At 39.7% G+C, this 22,606-nt stretch overlaps 2 protein-coding genes across 2 annotated transcripts; one reads left to right on the top strand and one right to left on the bottom strand.

Annotated features, from left to right (window-relative positions):
- Positions 1–3,710: 3,710 nt before the first annotated feature.
- On the bottom strand, positions 3,711–14,097 carry LOC308460789 (vomeronasal type-2 receptor 26-like; the record flags this gene model as incomplete). Its single annotated transcript, XM_080977324.1, has 7 exons — positions 3,711–3,794; positions 5,863–6,485; positions 8,260–8,386; positions 9,822–10,043; positions 10,856–11,716; positions 13,322–13,613; positions 13,880–14,097. The coding sequence occupies 7 exons, from the start codon at positions 14,095–14,097 to the stop codon at positions 3,711–3,713; spliced, it is 2,427 nt and encodes an 808-aa protein (XP_080833450.1).
- Positions 14,098–17,869: 3,772 nt separating this feature from the next.
- On the top strand, positions 17,870–18,742 carry LOC308460788 (olfactory receptor 6F1-like; the record flags this gene model as incomplete). The annotated part of the gene is made up of 1 exon (XM_080977323.1): positions 17,870–18,742. The coding sequence occupies one exon, from the start codon at positions 17,870–17,872 to the stop codon at positions 18,740–18,742; it is 873 nt and encodes a 290-aa protein (XP_080833449.1).
- Between the last annotated feature and the right edge of the window lie 3,864 nt (positions 18,743–22,606).

The following is a 22,606-nucleotide window of genomic DNA, read 5'->3' as shown; positions in this document are numbered from 1 at the left end:
TAATTTATTTTCAACAGATAAAACCGGAAGCCATCTAAAAAATGACATGGAATAAGATTCTCCATAGATCACTACTGCATTTGCTTTGCTGCCCATCATACTTTCATTTATTTTGACCCCTTCTTCTATGATGTCCATAAATTCAGTAACAAAAGAAAGGGTGGGGATTCTCTCTATGAAGGCAAAACAAACACCCTTCTGGGAAAAGACTGGAAGCACAGTTTGCACAAATCTTTCTCCATTATCATTATCCATAACAATGACCCCAATCCACGTCCACCCAAAATGCAGAAGCAGAGAGAGAATGCCCTCATACTGAAGAGTTTCCTGGGGGACCATCTGGTAGAAGGAAAGTCCTGGGGTTTTATCATTCATCACTGGTGCAGGACTGAATGTTAGCTGAAGATGAAAGAGGAGATATGAGTGAAAATTATGATAATAATACTTATTATGTTCCTGGAGTGTTGGGAATGATTACCTGGGAGAGCGATTTTTCTTTGGCAACTTCTAAATTATGTAACACCCACAGATGCATCTAGCATCTTTGTTGCTTAGCTTCTGGCTTATTCTAAAGATGCACAGCCTTACCCTGTCCTTTAATAGGTAAAATTTGACAGTTTCATGAGGTGCAGCTCTTCTGCTTTGTTTCACAGATATTCTGCTGGGATGGGTTTTTAAGGGGGATTCTTTTACTTGGTTTTTAATAAATGCTTTACTTATTTTCAGGACACGGGTGGCACTGGGGGTTAAACCACAGAGCCTAGAACTTCCTGATCAGAAGGTTGGCGGTTTGAATCCCAGTGATGGGGTGAGCTCCCATTTCCCGTTCCCTGCTCCTGCCAACCTAGCAGTTCAAAAGCACGTCAAAGTGCAAGTAGATAAATAGGTACCGCTCCGGCGGGAAGGTAAACGGTGTTTCCGTGCGCTGCTCTGGTTCGCCAGAAGCTTAGTCATGCTGGCCACATGACCCGGAAGCTGTACACTGGCTCCCTTGGCCAATAAAGCGAGATGAGCGCCGCAACCCCAGAGTCAGCCACGACTGGACCTAATGGTCAGGGGTCCCTTTACCTTTATACTTATTTTAAATTATATTACTACATTATTCTCTTATTTCTAGACTACAACATCTATGAATCTATTCAGTAACAACATGCTATTCTTTAGTGGACTATCTTCCCTTGACTTCTATAACTGAAGTCCCAGTAATGGTAACTCAATCTCAAGTGCAACTTTTATATCTACATTGTTCTTTCGCCAGCCAGTTTCCTGACCCCTGTGTACTATCACCATGACTGACCCAATGAAAAAGCCTAGCACCATGTACCTGTTGGAGAGCCATTGAATGCAATGACCAATGAAAAGCCTAACACCATGTACCTGTTGGAGAGCCATTGAATGCATTGTCTTTCAGCACTCCTTTCATCAAACAAGATCTTAGTAATCTTTGAGTTCAAGGACAGGTAACATGGGGCTCAAACTTGGGAGGAAGATGTGAATTTTTTTTTCTATCTTGGAGATAAGTCAAGTACAAAACTCTTTCAAGATATATAGATTCTCGAAGGCCTTTTAGAGATCACATATACTGGATGGATAATGCCCAAAATGATATTCAGATACACATGTTCCCCAAGGTGGGTAGGGGAGCATGTTTTTAGAAGGTTTAAAAGTGTTTTGACTATGTTTCTATTTTATTTGAACTTGTATGGCTTCACTGTTTGATGTTTGCCAACTTCGTCTTCCATAGGAGAAGTTTTGAGATACAAATCTAATAAAATAGATGATAGAGTAGATAGATGATAGATAGATAGATGATAGATAGATAGATGATAGATAGATAGATAGATAGATATAGATAGATATAGATAGATGATAGATAGATAGATAGATCGATAGATAGATAGATATAGATAGATAGATAGATAGATAGATGATAGATAGATGTAGATAGATAGATAGATAGATGATAGATAGATAGATAAATGCTTACCGTCAAATAGGATTAATTTCATCTTCTTGGAAATATTATGTGCACATTCTCATTGAATGTGAAAAAGGCATTTGTCCTCACAAGCTGTTCATTTTACCACTATTATTTATAATATTCATATACACATATACCTTACCTGTGGAATTTTGTAGATATCCAATACAGTGGCCATATAGAGAGAAATATCTGAATCCAGTCCTCCAATGACTGCTACCAAATGATTCTGGGTGTCACATAAATAGTTAGGGACAAATATCTCCAATGTGGATGTAAGAAGCATAGTAGCATGATAAGTCCTCTGCGCACTGAAATAGCTGTCATAGATGCAGACACCCAAGGTGACATTTGGTAATAGTTGAGGATTTTCATTTATCTCCTGTACTGCAGATGCCAAGGCCAGGATGTGCTGGTAATTTTTAGGCACCATACTAGGACAAGATTAAAAACTACAATGAGTCATATATTCCTCCCTTAATAAATTATTGCCATTTTGTTCTGTATCAGATTCACCACTATTATTCATATGCCTTTTCAGGTGGGAAAAATTAAACAATCAGCAATATGAGTATTTACAGTATCTTCAAAATGTTAGTATTGTTAAGGTATGTTACTATGATTCAAAGCACACTCACATTTATATTTACTTTTTCTATTGATCTTGTAACCCTGCAGTATAGACATTCATAATGATAGCATGATAGCCACCTCAATGTCATATAAATATTCCTTCAAAAAATACATTCTTGGAAGGAAAAAATAGAAGAAGAAATCAGTCTATTTTAATATGCACTGAGATAGTTATGGTAACTCTCATGATTGGAAAGAGTCAGGAAATGTAAGTAAAATGAAACATAGAAACACTGCTGTTTTTGAAGCCAAATAACAGAAATATCAGAAGGAATGGAAAACACAACAAAAGTGCAAGTGGACACAGTATGTATATGATGGTAAGAAAGGAACCATGGGATAGAGAAGGATGAGATGCAGGTGTATGTAAAAGAAAGAAGAGCTAAAATTCTTCCTGCTCTCTCTCTCACTCTCTCTCTCTCTTTTTCCACCTTAACTTCAAAAGAAATGTAAGAAATGATAGAATCTCCCACCATCAAATTTTAACAATAGTAGTAACAGTAGTAGTCATATTTGAAGAGGCATATTTGGACCAATCCTGTTACAATGGTGGGTGGACTATGTTACCAGTACATCTTCCTCCATGTGGGCAAAATGAATAGAGCTGATTCAATCTGGGAAATGCTAACTCCTTTCCTTCAATGTGGAGGCTCTGAACTCTCTTGGGGGTAGACAATTTTTTGCTTTGCGATGTGGAATTTGCTTCTTTCTGCAGCTTTCTGTTAAATGCATTAGCTTTTTCAACAGTCCAAGAAAACATTTTTTTATGCGACTGCAGCTTCTAAGACTAAGACCAAGTAACAAAACAAAACAAAACAAGTTAAAAAGGATTAGCTCCTTACAAAAGATCTTCAAATGAAGGTGCTGGGGGTTCTGTTGTGAAGGCTACTGAATTAACAATGATGAAACTATGAGAAACAATCCCACCAATTATGATGTTGCCTAACTGATGATATTTTTGAAGTGGAGGGTGTGGAGTATGGATCCAGCATTTACCATAGTGATCCTCAGATGCAATATGAGAAAGCAGTATTAGCAGGAAGACAACTAATACTATCATATTGATCACCACCTTTCACTCTGCGTCCAGATTCTCCTATATTTCCACCTGCATCATTATCATGATATTCTCTGTGGTTACGGTGACTTGACTTGGATCCTCAGTCAGGCTGATGATATGCTTGAATTTGTCCAAGATATAAAGTATAAGTAAAGTGATAAGAGTGGTGTATGCATGCTTGTTCCTAGTCCCTCATCATACCTGTGATTGCTAGAGGGCATTTTTGTGCCATCCTCAGTTTGTGTTATTAGCTCTCTAAGGGGAAACTGTAATTGTGCAGTGGATTTTAGAAATTAATTATAGCTTTTATACATAAAGGGGACTGTGATATGAACTCAAATGTGGGAATTCCTTATGGAATTGCAAAAGAAAACATGTTTATCACATCTGAATAGAAGTTTTCTTTTCCACTTATCAGACTAGGAATATGCATTTGAGCTTTTAAATGCCTAACTGGAGAAGATCTTTACATCACATTTTAAGGCAAATTTGCAAAATTTGCACTTTCGAAAACAATGCACAAATTAAAACATAGCCACCATTTTAAATTCACATTTCACATTTCTCCATATATATATATATATATATATATATATATATATATACACTTAAATGTATATATACTTAAAGTAACATACACAAACTGTATATTGCAAATTCCAAATCTTTATTACAGTCCTAGACCAGCATAAGGTAAAATCACTTCCATACATAAATAAAACATGCTAGTTAGACAATAATCTGTAAACAAACCATAAACATCCATAAAAATGACAAAAGTAGTTTGTTTCCCAAATTGGTTTTATCTTAAACAATAACAAACACAGTAAATAAAGAGTTCACTTGTACTCGTAATATATCAGTGGTTCAGAGTTCATTTCTTCTCTTTCCAAAATAGATTTTATCTTGAACAATTACAAGTGAACTCTTTATTTACTGCACTATTGCTGGTGCTATTCTCTTGTTTCAGTTGCAGTAGTCATTGTATCATCACCCTGTCTATTGTTTTATAGACAAGCAAAAAGGTAACTGAAGAAGTAGAGGGTACACATACTCATTCTCTCAATTACAGTATACCAGCAGTGTAACCATGCACATACAGGCACAGGTATTCCTGGATGAAAATATTTAGATTTATTTCAAACTGCCTATAGTTCAGTTTTAGAACTGTAGATGCTTTGGCTATATCTGGTGGTGAAACTTAGCCAGGGAATAGGAAGGGGAAATACACCACTATTGACTGATGGCTGCATCTTGCTACCTTGGTTTCAGATTAGGAAGAGGTTACCAAAAAGCATGTGACAATGAGCACAAAAGGCAAGCAAAGTTCACCTGGCTGTTACAAATTATGGATGACTGCTTAGAACAGGGGTAATGCACCTCAGACCTGAGGGCTAAGGGTGATCCTTCCACATCTCTCTATTAAGGCTTTCCCTTGGCCGCCAGATCATATACCAGTGCTGCTTTACACATTCCTTGGGTGGTTTTACCTGTCTGAAATATTTCCTTGAAGTTTGACAGTGCTTCTTCATTCCTTGGATGGACAGAGAGGGACTGATACATGCCTCTCAGAAGGTTGTCCAGAATGAAATATGACTCTCAGGAGGAGAGAGGTTCAACACCCATGCCTTCTATACAACTACTGGAACAAGCCATAACCCACAATAAAGGAAACAACAACAACAACACACTAAAAAGAATAAAGATCTTATGCATATCAGATATGGGTTCATGGGCATGGATGTACATATGACAAGATCTAGTAACAAACTGCTAGAGTGTGTTTGGAGAGCTGCAAAGAAAATTTACATACAACAAATGCTGCAAGGAAAAAATCTAGAGCTATTCTAGAACATACACATATTGTGCTGGGCACTGCAGATTACAGAAGAATTCACGGACACATTCAACAAATATTTTGTCTTATTAGCTGTTCCCTATTGTTCAGCTCTGGCCTCAACAAAATTAGATAACATTTTGGGGAAAAGATACAGCCCAGCAACCCAGCACTGGATGCTAAGATACAGAAAACCTCCACAGCCACCATGTATTTTCCTTTGGTGCTCATATAAGAAGGAATGAAGGATAACCAAACACTGCAGAAGACCAACATGCTAAAAGTGATGAACTTGGCTTCATTGAAACTGTTAGGTAACTTCCTGGCAAAGAAAGCTACTGTGAAACTGACCATGGCCAGGAAGCCCATGTAGCCAATGACTGAGTAGAACATTGCCACAGACCCCTCATTGCATTCTAGTATGATTTCTTCTGTCATTGAGTGCATGTCAACATCTGGGAATGGGGGATAAGTTGCCAGCCACACCGTACAGATGCCTGCTTGAATAAAGGAGCAGAAAAAGACAACAGAGTAGGCCAGTCCTTTTCCCACCCATTTTCTCATTATTGATCCTGGTCTGGTGGCCATAAAAGCCAGAACCACAGTGATAGTCTTTGCCAACACTGAAGAAACAGCCACTGAGAAGATGATGCCAAAAGCAGTTTGCCGAAGGAGACATGTCACCTTCTGAGGTTCACCAATGAATAGCAAGGCAGAAAGAAAGCAGAGCAGGAGGGAGAGGAGGAGAGTGTAGGTCAAGTCCCGGTTGTTGGCTTTGACAATGGGAGTGTCATGGTGCTTTATAAAGATTCCTAGTACGAGAGCTGTGATAATTGAAGAGAAGAGAGAAAAAGAGGCTAAACTGACCCCCAATAGTTCTTCATAAGACAAGAAATTTATTTCCTTGGGGATACATGCATCCTGGTTTTTGTTTGGATAATGTTCACCTGGGCACTTAAAGCAGTCACCCATGTCTGAAAAAGAAATGAGTCTCTGTCAATCTTATATTCATCCCATAAACATATCTATATCTGTTCCTCTCAGAGGTATTAAATGTACATCACTCTTCAAGTAATGATTTCTCTGTGATAGTTGCATACATCTGGAACAAAGCACCAAATATTGTTCATGACTAAGGACAGTGATCTACTTAGCCAGCTCCATAGTCATGGTGCCTACATTTTAGATTTTACTCATAGTTTAATGCTGATTTTAAGGGGGGTGTTATGTATTTGTCTATATACCCAAAGGAAGACTCGGGACACAGAATTATCTGAGATTATATATCTAAAAACCAAATTAAAGCTAGCAAAACCAAAATATAGTTTGAACGGAAAAGTTTCCTAAGACAGAAGGAAACATGTCACTTCCTACTCCTGGGTATGTTTACAGGAGACACCTGTCACCTTGGAGCAAAAGATTGGAAAGAAAATTCTAATAACCTTTGGTAGGTGACCCGAGAAGCACACACTGGCCCCATCAGGTTAGCATTCACCCCAGTGTGCATGCCAGCCTAAAGGGCACACCCAATGACCTCAATCAAGGCAGCATAAAGTGACTCAAGAGTGTCCTTAACCCAATACTTCCTCAGTTATTTATCCCACCTCTCTTGGCTTGTATTTTCTGTCTGGACTAACAGACAATTTAACTAAACTAAAGAGTACGAAGTAGGCATAATAGAGAAATATCAAGGTGAATTATGGGCTCACTCCCAAATTCCTATTCAGCTCCGAAATGACCACCTAACCCCAGCCTACATTGCATTGGGAAGGAGTGGGGGGTGGGGCTCTCCAAAGAGAAGTCTATAGCATTCAGGGAGGATCAAAGCTTAAAAGCCTGCTCCCCCTCTCTATGATTGCTCCACACATTAAGGTTGGCCACCCACAATTCCTCTCCAGGAAGAGACCACTTAAATCTCCTTTCCTGGGGGAAATGGAGTGTGGCAAATTTGCCTCCACTCAAGTGTAGAAGTGGCATTCTGTTGTAAGTTGTTTCAAGTTACTTTGTGTAAACAAACAAACTAGATTATGATGTTATCATGTTCAAGAAAAACAGCAGAAGAAAGTATGTTTTTTTCCAGACCCAAGGGTGATATTTTCTGGTTCACTTTTAGTAGGAGACCAACATGAAGCTGCCCCGGCTTCTTATGTCAATCTGTGATTTCCTGCTTCCTCCACCACCACATCTACAGGGCCTCTGCCAAGGCCTAGAAGCATGCTGTAGCCACCGACATGCTTCAGGAACCATGCCACACTTCCAGTGTGGCACAGGCTTCCAGAAGTATGCCAGTGGTTTTGCCGGGCCTCGCGGCAGCACCAACCCTAACAGAATCTTGTGGTGGCAGCAGGTCTCACCAGACCTTATTGCACATATATTTAAATAACATATATTGATTCATACCTTTTCATTCAAACATTTTTTTTAAAAAATAGAATGAGTTTATGACTATTCTTCTAGGTGTTTTCCTTTTGGGGGGGGGGGGAGATTTAGTTAAATTTGTCATACCCTTAATTATCTTAGGTTATCCACTGTTATTTTAGTTTATTGTGAGTTTATTTTGCATTAATATTTTAACTGATTCCTAGAGGTGTGTATTGACATATTTCATTATATTCTACATGGCCCTGTAGCCATATGGTGAAGTGCAACATAGAAAATCTATCTATCTCTATTTAAAGTGGTCTTTACAAACCTATCCCTCTAGACTGCATTCATTTTATTAATAAACCTATACAATATAAGCCTTACCCTCCTCATGTGAAATCTTTCCTTCTGGACATGAGATGCAATCATAGCAGCAAAATGGCTTCCCTTCCTTCACTTTCTTGCTAGAACCTGGATGGCATCTTTCCACACATTCAGAAATAGGTTGTGTCTAATTCATAAAGCAGATAGGACAAAAACCAATAATCTTTCCTTTGGTGACCTTTAAAGCTTCGAGGTGGGCTTTTCATTTTCAGATTTATCTTTAACAAGCAGAATGGCTGCTGGTAATGCATGGTTCCATCATATGCTAACATGCTTTTGAAGTCTTGGGACTCCAGTCCCACAAATGCATGCCCAATTATCACTATCAAACTGGAAAATTAGGATTAGCATTTGGAATTCATCTTGTTCTACCCATCTCTGTCCAGTCTTTCAACCATTACCACTAGTGGTGTCCTTCTACACCAATGGACTGGAATATGCTGGAAATATGCTGGAAAGTAGTAAAAAGTTGTAAAAAGTACCAGGAATGTGGGTGTAGAGGAGATTTCATGTATATTAGAGGAATATATATATATTGGTTATAATGCCATCTAGTGCTTAATGTATCAGTTCAGAGTTAAATGAGTTTTGCTTCATGTTTGGATTATTGAATATTACCTGATAGAATTGTTAAGATAAATAATGAAAATATGAGTTGAAATCGGTTTAATTCTAACATATGCTGGATCAGGCTAATGGCCCATCTAGTCTAGCATCTGTTCTCACAATGACCTGTAGGAAACCTGCAAGGGGATCTGAGAACAGGAACACTTTTTGCTCCACCCCATACTATTCAGATGCCTCAGACTGTGGAGGCAGAACATAGTCATCATAACTAATAGCCATTCTTAGCCTGAACCTCCAAGAATTTGTCCAATCCACTTTGAAACCATCCAAGTTGGTGGCCATCCTGTGGGAATAAGTTCCATAGTCTAAGTATGCACTGTGTGAATTACTTTCTTTTATCTGTCTTCAGTTTCATCCACAGGTTCTAGTGTTATGTGAGAGGCGGAAAAACTGCTCTGGGACACGGGTGGCGCTGTGGGTTAAACCACAGAGCCTAGGACTTGCCGATCAGAAGGTCGGCGGTTCGAATCCCCACGGCGGGGCGAGCTCCTGTTGCTCCGTCCCTGCTCCTGCCAACCTAGCAGTTCGAAAGCACGTCAAAGTGCAAGTAGATAAATAGGCACCGCTCCGGCGGGAAGGTAAACGGCGTTTCCGTGCACTGCTCTGGTTCGCCAGAAGCAGCTTAGTCATGCTGGCCACATGACCCGGAAAAACTGTCTGCGGACAAACACCAGCTCCCTTGGCCAATTAAAGCGAGATGAGTGCCACAACCCCAGAGTCGTCCGTGACTGGACCTAATGGTCAGGGGTCCCTTTACCTTTATCCATTTTCTCCATGCCAAGCATAATGTTATGAAGTATATAAACTTTTACAAATTTATATAAAGTATATTCATTTGAGTAATACCTCAGGAAATTAATTTTGTGTATCATTACTGACATCCAGTACTTCAAGGAACAAGTAGTAGCTGGTAACTGCTATTAACTGGATCCTACCTGGTTAAACCAGTTGTCCCATGTGATGGCATTCTCATTGATGGTTAATACTTGTTCTGAAGAGGCCCTAGGATCAACCTTTCCAATCTTTACTTTAGATATATTTGAACCACATAAATAGTTGATGATATCAAATCCAGCTACTAACTTCCCATCTTGGTCAAAGGAAATCTTCTGACCAGCACTGTTGTTAAATGAGATATGTCTCAGAAAGTGATGGAGCTAGATTGAAAATATAAAGGTTTAGAAAATGATGCAGGTAGGTCATGAAATTGCATTTGTCTCATAATTTGGGCATTTGTTAATTTGTTTTGCAAAGTTATTGAGCTTTTTTAGAAACCCATTCATGCCCCCTCAAGAGTGAGTGACACAGGTTCCAGACCCTACTCACCGCATGTTTAAGTCTCTGCCTTTCCCACCCATCATCAACATAACCTATCAACATAAAGATCCACTATGCACCACTAACTGTGGCAGCTTGGCATGACAGTATGGAATGGGGGGGGGGATGCCTCTGTAAGCCAATCACAGAAAAGGACAAAAAATCCTCCTTGCCCCCAAATAAGGCAACCAGTTAAACTCACACTGGGAGGGCAGGTTGGATCCTGTGCTCAGAAAGAAAGAGGACAAATAGGCAGAAAGTATCACCTTAAATACCTCTGCCCCCCCTCCCCTTGCTAAAATTTTCTAGCATCAGAAACTGGAGTGGCTGCATGCCAGTCTTTCCATCCCCGCACAAAAGCAATCCTGTTTGGACCACTTTTGCAGCCAGATGCAGGAGCAAACTTTCCTAAGATTATAAAAGACGTAGCTTCAAAATGTGGATTTCTGTACTGGTTACAAAGCTTTTAGGGTTCAGCACATACACAACGAATAAGAAAGTAGAGATTGCTGGATGGCTGAATTAAATATGATGGTTCTAGCTTTCAGAAAGACTAAGGAAGATATAACCATAAGTACTGAAAGAGTATAGGGAGACAGCTTACTTCTCAAATTAATTTAACTACACCCCATGAGGATGTTTAGCTAACTACCTTCCAATATGGTTGATTCTGAAGCTTCAGATCCCCTTCATCCAGCATTGCTTTGTTTTTCAGTCTTGAAGAAGACATGGCATGTAATGCATGAGCTATAACATAAACCGCATTGTAGACACTGTAGCTATGGCCAGTCATGCTCATTTCAAAATAGATGGACGGAAGGTCCGCCAGCTTCTCCTCTCCTGTGCAAATATTCTCAGGCACCTCACCCACTGTTGTATTTGGAAATGCACAGTCAAAAGCATGTTGCCAGAAGTCCCTGATGAAACCATCTCTAGAAGTGCTGAAAGGGTTTCTGCCCTCAGCGAACTGGTGAAATCCTGGCACATCATTGTACTGATATGAGAAGGCTATTGCACCATTGAAAGTTTCCATATCCCAATTCCTTTGATAGGAGAATGAATTGAGCTCTATCTGGGCTGTTGTTATCCACACTTTGCCATTGGGTTTCTTTGCCATGTGGTCTACACCTGACAGAAATGACAACCATCTAAAAAATGGCAAGGAATAAGATTCCCCACAAGCCACAATTACATTGGCTTTGCTGTTTCTTATTTTATCATTTATTTCTTTCCCACGATCCACCATGCTGTTAACCTCTGGGATAAAAGTTGGAATGGGGATTCTTTCTATGAAGGCAAGACAGACACCTTTCTGGGGAAACGTTGGAAGCACAGTTTGCACAAATCTTTCTCCATTGTCAGTATCCATAACAACGGTCCCAATCCACGTCCACCTGAAGTGCAGAAGCAGATGGAGAATCCCATCATACTGAAGGTCTTCCTTAGGGACCATCTGGTAGAAGAAAAGGCCTGGGGTTTTATAGTTCGTCTCCAGAGCAGGGCTGTATGTTAGCTAAGGATACATGTAAAGATGAGGTTGAAGATAAAAAAATCACTTTTGGTGATTTAAACTCCCATTCATTACCCATTAGTGCTAGAGAAATTGGCACTATTGGCACAAGTCATTTCTACTCTGACAGCCATTTTACTTGCAAAGTTAGTGAACTGTATGAAGGTGTCTCAAATTTAAAGTTGTTTTATGATCTGTCTGCAAGTGATGCATTTTTAGAATAATTATCAGAGTTTTATTCAGTGAAATTAAGAAGGATGAGATGTAAATATTTTTAATAAAGAGGCAATGCTATATAAGCTCCATGCAGGTTTTCTGCAAATTTACAATAATCACTGCTCAAGAAACAGCTGGTTTGGAAGCTTCCTAAATTACCTTTTTCCTAGGGCTATTTACAGAGTGGGGTGCATTATGATAATATGTAGTCCTGAAGAATCTCCTTGAGATTCATGAATCAATTCACAGTAAATATTCTGAGGGGAAAACAAAGTAATTAAGTACTTTGAACTAAAAGTCAATGAGAATGTGGCATTTATAGGTTATGAACGGGCCATACAGACTGTGTTTTCCTGCAGACCAGAAGCGAGAATCAGGAGGCCAGTTTTGGTTATATTTATTAAATATAACCAAACATAATTAAGTACAGTCAGGTTGAATCTTTGCAGACTGGTGAAAACACCAAACTCTGCAAAACTACCCCAGCTGAACTCCATCAGTTTAATCGCATGGGATGAAGCAGTTTCCCATCTCTCATTAAATGGGATCCCTGGGAGTTTGTGACTTGACTGGTGTACCCCACCGCTGTTGGTACATGTTACACAGGGGGCATCCAGAAGGCCAGACAGGGCACCATACCAAACAGCCTTCTAAGTTGGTTGGCAGTGAAAGGAGTGCTCATACCTAAGCATAGAAACAGTGGATGCTTGATGATGATCAAATCCACTTACCAGTTTAGGAAATTAAACAGAGAAATTCATAAAGCTAATCTGTATCAGTACAGGGTAATGTGGAGTAGGCAAAAAGAAGCAAACAAAAACCTAACATTGATTTAAAAATATCCCAGAAATTCCAGTTTACACCCTGTATAGTCAAATGCCTAGTCCCATATTGCCAAACATTGGAAAGGTAGATGGCATGAAGATTTAAAAAATAAGAGGTTGCGGGTGGCACTGCCATTAAAATGAGGATGCACTTCCCAATCTGATTGACCCCTTGTACCATGTGAAATCCTGCTTAGTCACTTCTTCCAGAAGGAAGACTCCCATGATTTCCTTAATAAAAGAGAAAGAGAGTAGCAAACTTGCTCTCATCCAAAGAATAGGGCTAGCACCTAAAAATGATGAGGATGATGTTGATTTAAATTTGTGTACCACCCTTCATCTGAAGCTCTCAGGGTGGTTCACTGCATAAAAATGTACAAAACATAAAATGCACAATAAAAATGAGAAGAAAAACAAAATAAAACAATAACACCCCTCTCCCACAGATGACACTAACATGTAAGATAAGATTCATTTGTTGCCTTCAAAAGCATCCATTGCACCCAACTATGACTAAGGAGTTGTGAAGGAATTGTAAACTTGTCATACTCTTATTTGCATATCTTACCTGTGGAATCTTGTGCATATCCAAGAAAATGGCCATATTAGAAGAAATTTGGGAATCCAGACCACCAATTACTGCAGTTAGCTTATTACGTAGATCACAGTTGTAGTTTGGGGAAAATCTCTCCAAACTGTACATGAGCAGCATTGTAGAATGGTAGGTCCACATAGAATTGTAATAGTTGTCATAGATGTGGAAGCCCAAGGTAACATTGGGTAAGATCTGAGAGTTTTCATTAATCTCCTTCACTGCAAAGACCAAGGCCACAATATGCTGGTAATTCTTAGGCAATACTCTAGAATGAGAGTTACATTTTGTATCAGAAGGATATTCTACAATTTATCATCATCAATATGCACATATAATCACCATATTAAAAACAAAACAAAACACACAGAACACATAATAAAACCAAAACCAAAGACAACCTAATAATCCCCCCTCCCACAAGACATTTTAAAAAGGCATCAGATGACAATCAGCCCAAGGCTTGCTTACCACCAATCATTCTACTTCTAAGATAAATGAAGCCAATATTAAGTAAAAAAATTAAACCCTTACAAAAAATCTTCCATCAGTGGCTGTGGAGGTTCTATCGTGAAATCTGGTGAGAAGGAGATGAAGCCACCATGGGAAACAACAGCACCAATGAGGAGGTCTCCTGATTGATGATACTTGTGGAATGGAGGGTGTGGATACCAGACCCTGCATTTAACAGTGTGAGCCTTGCATGCTATGTGAGGGAGCAGAATGAGCATCCATAACACCAAGAGAACCATTATCCCCAGCACAAGTTCAATTTTTCCATCTACATGCAGATTCTCCTGTTGAAGTCTATAAAACAGTCCCAACAGCCTGCAAGATTACAATGGCCTAATCTGAATGTTCAAACAGTCCTTAAGTCTGCAACTGCAAATAGAAAGACCTGAGGATCATTCTGATGAATAAATGCCTCATTTTAGTTGCTAGCCCTCCCTCTAAGTGCTAGAGGATATACTTATGGCATCCTTCATGGTATATATTGTTAATTTAATTAACAGAAACCACAACTAAGTTCCTTTTTTTGTTTTTGTTTCGGCAAGCAGCAGTTAATTATAATACTCATCATGATAATAAATGTAACTACAACTACACAGATGACATTTTGGCTTGTTCGCTGCTTTTTATTTTTGACATGCAGCAACTAATTGCACTGCTCATGATAATGAATGGCATCAAGAATTCAAAACTGGAAATTCCCTGAGAAATTGCACAAGAAAACATGTTTGCCACATCTGAAAAGGGTGTTTCCTCACCTAGTTTGACAGGAAATTATAGAATGTAAATGTTTCTGGGGACTTACAGGAAGGATCAGACACCAGAAAAACAAGGCCTCAGTCTATAGCTGTCAACTTTCAGATTTGAAAATAAGGGATCAGCAGCCTCACCTGTCCTGGGGACAGTCTACAATATATCTAACAATCCAGGGTAGCAGCGGGAAGCAGCGGGAAATGGCACTGGAATAAGGGAATTTCCCGCAAAAAAAAGGGAAGGTTGACAGCTATGCCTCAGTCTGGAAACAGAGGAATTTATTTATTTGTGTATTAAATGTATATACTACCCTTCCTCCTAAAGGAGCCCAAAAATTCAATCTTGTCCCCTTTAAAATGTGCTTTAGTAATTTCGCACTTAGTTTATAAATCAATAAAGCAAACATGACAGCATAGAAATAGCAGATCACATCAGGTGTGCTGACTTGAATGAAATATTGTGGGGGCCCAGGTAAGCCCTGCCCTGCAAAATTGATCACATGACACAGTACAGACACACCATTTGAATGGGAATGCCCATCAACTTTGTGGGGCCCTGGCCCCTTAAATATTTATTGTGGGGGCTGAAGCCCCCATGGCCTCTAGGAGTTGGCAATAATAATAATAATAATAATAATAATAATAATAATAATAATAATAATTTATTTCTAACCCACCCATCTGGCTGGGTTTTCCCAGCCACTCTGGGCAGCTGCCAACAAAAGATTAAAAATACATGTTGTATGGATCACATGTTGATGGATAGTAGACGTAAATAATATAAGTGACTACTGTATCTTATACTTCACAGAAGAACTACAAACATAGGATATAAGCTGAAAAGAAGCTAAAATGGGGGTGCATTTAAAATATTAATATAACTCTACAAAAATCATACCATTCTCACATATTTTATATGTCTGCCAAGGCTGCTGTGAAGTAGTGCAACAGCTGTGCCCTGTTACTATAATAAATAAGTTTAAATTATTTAATATTAAACTACTAATATAAATAAATCTTCTAGTGAATTCTAGGTTGTTGATGTGTGTGTCTGCTTTTATCAAATGCAGATATAATAACAACATTCCAATATGTCTTCTTCATGCTTATATACAAATACCATTCGTTAAAAATGCATAGCTACAGATTTAAAGGCAATTATGCTCTCTGATTGTCACAATGTTGACTGTGCCATTTTGTTCTCCCTTATTTTTTAGCTACCAGAACTTTGACCTGACTCATAAATAAATATTCCCAACTGGAAATAGGCTAGTGATACAAATTAATCCCTATTGTTCATGCAATCAAATTATTATGGCACTGCTAAATATAAATATTTTGCTACTAATTAGTTCAACAATTTGCTTATTTATTGGTTTGCCAAGGACGCATCATTTTAGCTACTCTCTCAGAATAAAGCACCACGAGAACTAGTTTTCCCCAACGGGGATATATAAAATAACCTATAACCTATGATAGATACATAGCCAAGACCTGCAAGATGCATTTAGAAGACAGTGTGTTGAAAGGTAAAATAAAATTCATTTATTTAGCTGCCTTTCCTTTAAATATTTTAAAAAGACAAACTTTGAGTTGGATCCAGACTCAATTCTACAGCAAGATCCACCAGCATGAGTGGAGTTAGGATCCAGCAGATCTCTGATTGAGCTGGGAGGTTCCCGGAACACCCAGACTACACCAGCTTATCTCCCCATCCTTATCTCATCTGAGCTGGGATCCAGTCATCTGAGTTGAACCTGGAGAATCTTAAATTGGCATAAGCTCTAAAACAGATGAGGGGGGGAACAGAGGGAAGGGAGACTTAGGTTGGATTTCAAACCCTTTCAGCTCAGTCATGTGTCCTGGAGACCTGGTGTACATTAAGCCAACAAGATGGGGGGGTATAACTCAAAACACATTTTAAAGGCGTCTTTCCCTCCTGTCATATTTAGGCTGGCTCAGCCAGAAGTAGCCTAACCCTGAACAGAGTTTGGATCTGATGTACTTTTTGCCAGTTCAGTTTACACTGGGCTTGCTTCACACAAGCTTCCTGTGCATAGGATTGTTCCATTAGTCATGCTAAGTAGAGCCATTGAAATCTTGCCTGCTTTGTTCACCTTCAGAGGTTAGCTCTTGCTCCGTGGGAAGGGGTCACTGTGAGTGGATCCACAACATCAGGAGAGCAGCAGGTTCCCTGCACAATCAGGTCTAGTTTCCCTTTGTATGACAGAGCACCAGAGACTTGGTTTTAGAAATATAACAATTAGAACATGTGCAGAGGAGGGGAACTAAGAAGATCAAGGGTCTGGAAACCAAGCCTTATGAGGAATGGTTGAGGGAGTTGGATATGTTTAACCTGGAAAAGAGGAGACAGAGAGGAGATATGATAGCCATCCTCATATATCTCAAAGGTTGCCACATGGAAGGTGGAGAAGCTCATTTTCTCCTGCTCCACAGAGTAGGACCAGAACCAATGGCTTCAAGTCACAAAAAAGGAGATTCCGACTAAATATAAGGAATAACTTTCTAATGGCAAGAGCTGTTTGATACAGGAACAGACTCTCTCGGAAAGTGGTAGACTTTCTTTCATTTGAGATTTTTAAGCAGAGGTTGGGTGACCATCTGTCATGGATGCTTTAGTTGAGATTCCTGCATTGTGAGGGGCTGGATTACATGGCCCTTGGGATACTATCCAGCTCTACAGTTCTATAAGTCTATGAATTTTGTCCAAAGGTTCTGGGAAAGTTTGAGGAATCAAAGATTACAAGCCTCTATATTAGGGGTAGCTATTTTCCTATCACCCTCTGCCAGGATGGTCAGTGGTCAGGATGATGGGAGTTGTGATCCAACAACAGCAGAAAGCACCATGTTGGCTACCCCTGCTCTACGTATTCAAATATTTAAATTTTGCAGAACGTACAAATGTGCAAAATTTATACTAGGAAATACTTCTTGGAAGCAGCCCAGCTGCCACTCACCCGAAGAACAATGGAGGTGAGTTTCCTACATAACTAAATGTGCAAATGGCTTATGAAGAGAGTTAACTGGAAAGAAGTTTTCGTATTGCTCAATATGATTGTACATTCCATTTGATTATAGGGAGTCAAATTATTCAGATTCTGTTAAACAGGTACCCTGCTCTGCTTGTCTTCCTCTTCCTCATCAACCGTGTGTCTGTTTTTCAGGTGGAAATGCAAGCCCTAATCAAACAGTGATCACAGAATTTATTCTCCTGGGATTTGGGAACCTTCATGAGCTAAGAATGCCTACATTTGTAATATTTCTTGTGGTCTACATAGTAACATTAATGGGGAATATAATGATCACAGCGGTTGTGTTAACTGACCACAGCCTTCATACCCCCATGTACTTCTTCCTGGGAAACCTCTCTTTCTTGGAAATATGGTACACCACTAGTGTGGTTCCAAAGATGCTGAAAACATTACTGACTGCCCATGAGGCCATTTCCTTCTCAGCTTGTCTCCTCCAATTTTACATCTTTGGCTCACTGGCAGTTACCGAGTGTTTTCTTCTAGCAGCAATGTCCTATGATCGCTATGTAGCCATATGCCAACCACTGCATTATGGAAACTTAATGAACTTCAGAGTGTGCGTTCAGCTAGCGATAGGGTCATGGGTTGGTGGGTTTATTTCCTTATTTGTCACCATGCCAATGGTTTCTGTGCTGCCTTTCTGTGCCTCTAATAAGATCGATCATTTCTTCTGTGATTTGGCACCTGTGGTTAAACTTGCCTGTGGAGACACACGACTGGTGAGAATTCTTTCTTTCCTTATTGCTTCTCTTGTATCCTTCTCTCCATTCCTTCTTACCATTCTGTCATACTGTAAAATCATCTCCACCATCCTCAAGATCCCATCTGCCAAAAGCAAACAAAAAGCCTTTTCCACCTGCTCCTCACATCTCATTGTGGTTACAGTGTTCTATGGGACACTGATGGTGGTGTATGGTGTACCTACAACAACTTGGTATCCCAACTTAAGCAAAGTCTTTTCTGTGCTCTATATAGTTGGGACACCAATGGTCAATCCTATTATATACAGCCTGAGGAACAAGGATGTCCAGAATGCATTGAGGAAACTGTTGACTAGAAATCCTGCACTGGCATGTGAATGAAAACTTTGACACACCCTTTGAATGTGGGGAACAACAAAGTATCTGCTAATTTGTATTTTAAAATGATGTCTACCATATTTGGCAGATATAGGTATGTAGGATATTTTCAACATACTTATATAAGCACCATATATTTCTTTACAAAATCTACTTTTTGAAAGGTTTAGTTATCTCATTTCACTTGTTTTACAGCCAATGGTAATCTATAATGCTCATAAGTGATGCTTATAGGCAGCCCTTCATGCAACTTGAGTGTGATGAGTTGTATGTGATGGAGTGGACCACCTAACCCAGCATTAGTTACTATAGCAAGGATTTGAAACTGAGGTTTCCTGACTTCATTTTGAAGACAGGTACTGGAAATCAAAACAAGGATCTTCACCCTACAAAGCACATGTATTTTACTCTCAGTCTAGAAGTATCCACTTTTTATTAATCTGTGGGTTGAACAAGAATGCAAGAAGTATTATCAGAATGTTGGCTTTTTGAGGGAGAGAAGAGCATTGTGTGGAGAGGGATCTTTAAATATTTTTTTAATAAAAAAATTGTCATATACTATTTCTTGTGGTTTCTTTGTTGGTTTCCCTTGTCTTGGATAATTTCAAACTCTATTCTCCCTTGCAGTGCTGTACAACAGCAGATTTGTCATCATCTTCCAGGGCACAAGATGCTCCTTGCTTTTGGAAGGTGAAGAAGCAGTAACTAAGCTTCCAAGTTTTACTGTTGTTTGTCATTAGTATATTATAGTGGAATTTGAAGATGTGGGATGATAATAAAGTAGAGACGGCATTTTGTTTTCCTTTAATGGTATTTCCTCCTTTATATGTTTTACGAGTCTTGTACAACTATGCTATCATAGATAAGCTCTTGGACTTCAACAGAGCTTACTCCCAAGTAAGTATTGTGCATAGATTGTAGTCATGACACATGGCTGATCAGGGATATAGATCCAGGTCTCATCCAACAATTTCCAAGATGCTAACTACACCACACTACATTTTGGAGTCCCAATTGGCTACAGGGTTTGTTATGATGAGCTCCTAAGTTCAAAATGCACCACTACACCATTGGTCCATTATTATCTAACCCAAGGGAATTAAAAAGTGACAGTTCTGAATATGTGACAAACACATTTTCTCCAGCATTTCCACTGGGAATACCTAGCACTTAATGAATAACTACTTTCCTGTTTGATTATTAAGAGGACTATAATTAAAGCTGCTGCTTCTCAAAAATCCTTGTGGATGTTCAGTGATAACTGTCAAAGAATACTATAAATCTAATCAGAATAGATAGGGTCTGGTATCCAAATGTCTGAGTTTGAGATGCCCAAATTGCAACCTCTCAGGAAACTAAATTACCATTCAAATTAGACAATTTTCATCTTGGAGATGCTGCTCATAGTATTGCCAGAAAAATAGTGGTTTCTGTGTAGAATGAAGATTGTATTGTATTAAGGATGGTTGTTTTAGTAATCTTTCTGCTGGAACTATTTCCTTACATATGTGAGGCTCACATAGCAAAATGCAGGCTCCAAGGTCCTCATCGTCCACTTCACATCTATCATCAGCCAGGAGATTTCATCATCGGTGGCATTGTTTCCCATGGTGGCTTCTTATCCACTTCAGCAACATTCATGGAGGAACCTCCACCGGTACTGCCTGAAGAACTTGTGTAAGAACTCAGCCTCTCATGATCAATCCCAGAGCAGCAGCTTCAGAACAATGGCTGATGCTGCAAATGTCAACTCAGTTATCTTTGATTTAAATATAACATACTGATCTGGACACTCACATGAATCAGCTGTGAAAAAAAGAAATAGTTTAGTTCTTGGTAGGGGTGTATAGCAGTCTAGTTGTTGTTGTTGTTGTTTAGTCATTTAGTCGTGTCCGACTCTTCGTGACCCCATGGACCAGAGCACGCCAGGCACTTCTGTCTTCCACTGCCTCCCGCAGTTTAGTCAAACTCATGCTGGTAGCTTCGAGAACACTATCCAACCATCTCGTCCTCTGTCGTCCCCTTCTCCTTGTGCCCTCCATCTTTCCCAACATCAGGGTCATTTCCAGGGAATCTTCTCTTCTCATGAGGTGGCCAAAGTATTGGAGTCTCAGCTTCAGGATCTGTCCTTCCAGTGAGCACTCAGGGCTGATTTCCTTCAGAATGGATAGGTTTGATCTTCTTGCAGTCCATGGGACTCTCAAGAGTCTCCTCCAGCACCATAATTCAAAAGCATCAATTCTTTGGCGATCAGCCTTCTTTATGGTCCAGCTTTCACTTCCATACATCACTACTGGGAAAACCATAGCTTTTACTATACGGACCTTTGTTGGCAAGGTGATGTCTCTGCTTTTTAAGACACTGTCTATGTTTGCCATCGCCATCCTCCCAAGGAGCAGGCGTCTTTTAATTTTGTGACTGCTGTCACCATCTGCAGTGATCATGGAGCCCAAGAAAGTAAAATCTCTCACTGCCTCCATTTCTTCCCCTTCTATTTGCCAGGAGGTGATGGGACCAGTGGCCATGATCTTCGTTTTTTTGATGTTGAGTTTCAGACCATATTTTGCGCTCTCCTCTTTCACCCTCAATAAAAGGTTGTTTAATTCCTCCTCACTTTCTGCCATCAAGGTTGTGTCATCTGCATATCTGAGGTTGTTGATATTTCTTCCGGCAATCTTAATTCCGGCTAGGCATTCATCCAGCCCAGCCTTTCGCATGATGAATTCTGCATATAAGTTAAATAAGCAGGGAGACAATATACAACCTTGTTGTACTCCTTTCCCAATGTTGAACCAATCAGTTGTTCCATATCCAGTTCTAACTGTAGCTTCTTGTCCCACATAGAGATTTCTCAGGAGACAGATGAGGTGTTCAGGCACTCCCATTTCTTTAAGAACTTGCCATAGTTTGCTGTAGTCGACACAGTCAAAGGCTTTTGCGTAGTCAATGAAGCAGAAGTAGATGTCTTTCTGGAACTCTCTAGCTTTCTCCATAATCCAGTGCATGTTTGCAATTTGGTCTCTGGTTCCTCTGCCCCTTCGAAATCCAGCTTGCACTTCTGGGAGTTCTCGGTCCACATACTACTTGAGCCTTCCTTGTAGAATTTTTAGCATACTAGCAGTCTAGTAGCGCAGTAGTAGACTTAACTGAATTCAATATGATTAACTTCTGAGTACATATTTAAATGTTCCAAGTGTTGAAGATGCTTCTGAAACAATCTGCAACTCTCATTCTAGGGTGGTGCCGAAGGCTTACCAGCACATCCTGGCATTGGCATTTGCAGTCAAGGAGATTAATGGATGCTCCCACATTTTACCCAATATCACCTTGGGCTTCCACATCTATGACAGCTATACTAATGCAAGAAAGACGTATCTTGCCACATTGATACTTTTATCCAAACTGGAGAAATGTGTCCCCAACTATGTATGTGATACTGAAAATAATCTAACAGGGGTTATTGGGGGACTCGACTCTGAAATCTCCTTTTATGTGGCAACCATTTTGGATATCTATAAGATTCCACAGGTATGGCACTTATGGGCAATACCTCTTTGCAATCTAAGTATCCACCTCTTCATTTCTACTATGCACTTTAATGACAACAGTGCTTTGCAGTAAATTTGCACGGGAGGGGAGAATAATTCATTCTCTATTTCAGCCCCCTCCCCTTTCCAGGAGACTGATATTCCAAGGTCCACTGGTGGGATAATGGACCAGCTATGTTTGGGTATGCAGCATTTTCTACTTAGTGAAGAAGGAATGTGCATTCAGTGGGAGGGGGAAACTTTCAGGTAACTGGCACTAAAATCCTTCTCCCTCCTCACCACACCACCCCCCAAAAGTAATGGGTTTGGGGAAGATTAA

The sequence above is a fragment of the Podarcis pityusensis genome (genome assembly GCF_964106645.2).
Source record: "Podarcis pityusensis genome assembly, chromosome: 13".
Classification (NCBI taxonomy): Eukaryota; Metazoa; Chordata; class Lepidosauria; order Squamata; family Lacertidae; genus Podarcis; species Podarcis pityusensis.
Note: the sequence above shows the minus strand (reverse complement) of the source record. Positions and strands in the feature narration are given on the sequence as shown.